The 791-nt window shown below is 57.1% G+C and overlaps 2 protein-coding genes and 1 long non-coding RNA gene across 3 annotated transcripts in view; 2 read left to right on the top strand and 1 right to left on the bottom strand.

Annotated features, from left to right (window-relative positions):
- Positions 1-55, top strand: part of DUSP11 (dual specificity phosphatase 11) — a 5,306-nt gene extending 5,251 nt beyond the window's left edge. Inside the window, exon 9 of the mRNA XM_017744679.1 lies at positions 4-55. Coding sequence (XP_017600168.1) covers positions 4-55 — 52 coding nt within the window. The remainder of the gene's footprint in view (positions 1-3) is intronic.
- A 300-nt stretch (positions 56-355) lies between these two features.
- The window catches only part of LOC108449188, a 1,479-nt gene continuing 1,043 nt past the window's right edge, over positions 356-791 (bottom strand). The window contains exon 2 of the long non-coding RNA XR_001865325.1: positions 356-782. This is a non-coding gene — a long non-coding RNA (uncharacterized LOC108449188). The remainder of the gene's footprint in view (positions 783-791) is intronic.
- Positions 690-791, top strand: part of STAMBP (STAM binding protein) — a 13,017-nt gene continuing 12,915 nt past the window's right edge. The window contains exon 1 of the mRNA XM_017744702.1: positions 690-790. Coding sequence (XP_017600191.1) covers positions 705-790 — 86 coding nt within the window. The 5' untranslated portion in view covers positions 690-704. The remainder of the gene's footprint in view (position 791) is intronic.

Raw genomic sequence — 791 nt, 5'->3', positions numbered from 1 at the left:
GAGACGCCGGCACCGGCGCAGGAAACACGAACTGAGGCAGCAGGAGGTGTCCTGACAGCGCCGGGGACGCTCCAGGAAAACCCTGCGAGGAGCGGCTGTAACCCAGCCAGGAACTGCCAGCCCACATGAGGGGCACCTTAACTGGGCTGGTTTTTAATCTCCTGTTTTTCCTTGCTCCCCCCCACCCCGTGCTTTTACAAGGAGTTTTTTAATCCAACGCTGTGCGGAGTCTGATCCACGAGGGATGCAGAGAATTCAAATAAACACAGACTCGACCAGAGCTGCAATAATCCTAAGGAAACGTCCTCGAGCATCCCTGTATCATTCAACAAAACGGGCTTTTGTTGATTTCTTCAACACATAATGAGAAATAGGATTCGTCCTGAAAAGATGAGATTTTTTTTTTTTCTCCTTTTTACCCACTTTTTGCTAAAGTAAATTTCCACGGTGTGCAAATTTGAGCCTGGGTGTGGAGCAGTCATTTCCTCCCGGACGGGCCTGAGGGGCCCGGCAGGGTGCGCGCTACGGCTCTGAGCTGGGCGCGGGGGTCTCGGGCGGGGGCCTCGCTCCGTTTTGGGGTGAGAACGGCCGGGTTCGGGTGCTGCCCCTTTAAGGCGTGACGTCACGACGTACGACGTTCCGCTAAGGGAAAGGAAGCTGCTGCGCGGCCGGGCGGAAGCGGGCGGTGGGTGCTACATACCCGGATGTTAAGGCGGCTTCTCATTGGCTGCTGGCAGCGGGGCGGAGCGGTGCCCCGGCGGTTGGGGAAGAACCCGGAAGTGCTGAGGAGA

The sequence above is a fragment of the Corvus brachyrhynchos genome, unplaced genomic scaffold, assembly GCF_000691975.1.
Source record: "Corvus brachyrhynchos isolate BGI_N302 unplaced genomic scaffold, ASM69197v1 scaffold119, whole genome shotgun sequence".
Taxonomy (NCBI): Eukaryota; Metazoa; Chordata; class Aves; order Passeriformes; family Corvidae; genus Corvus; species Corvus brachyrhynchos.
The sequence above is the reverse complement of the archived record's forward strand: the minus strand, read 5'-3'. Positions and strand labels throughout refer to the sequence as shown.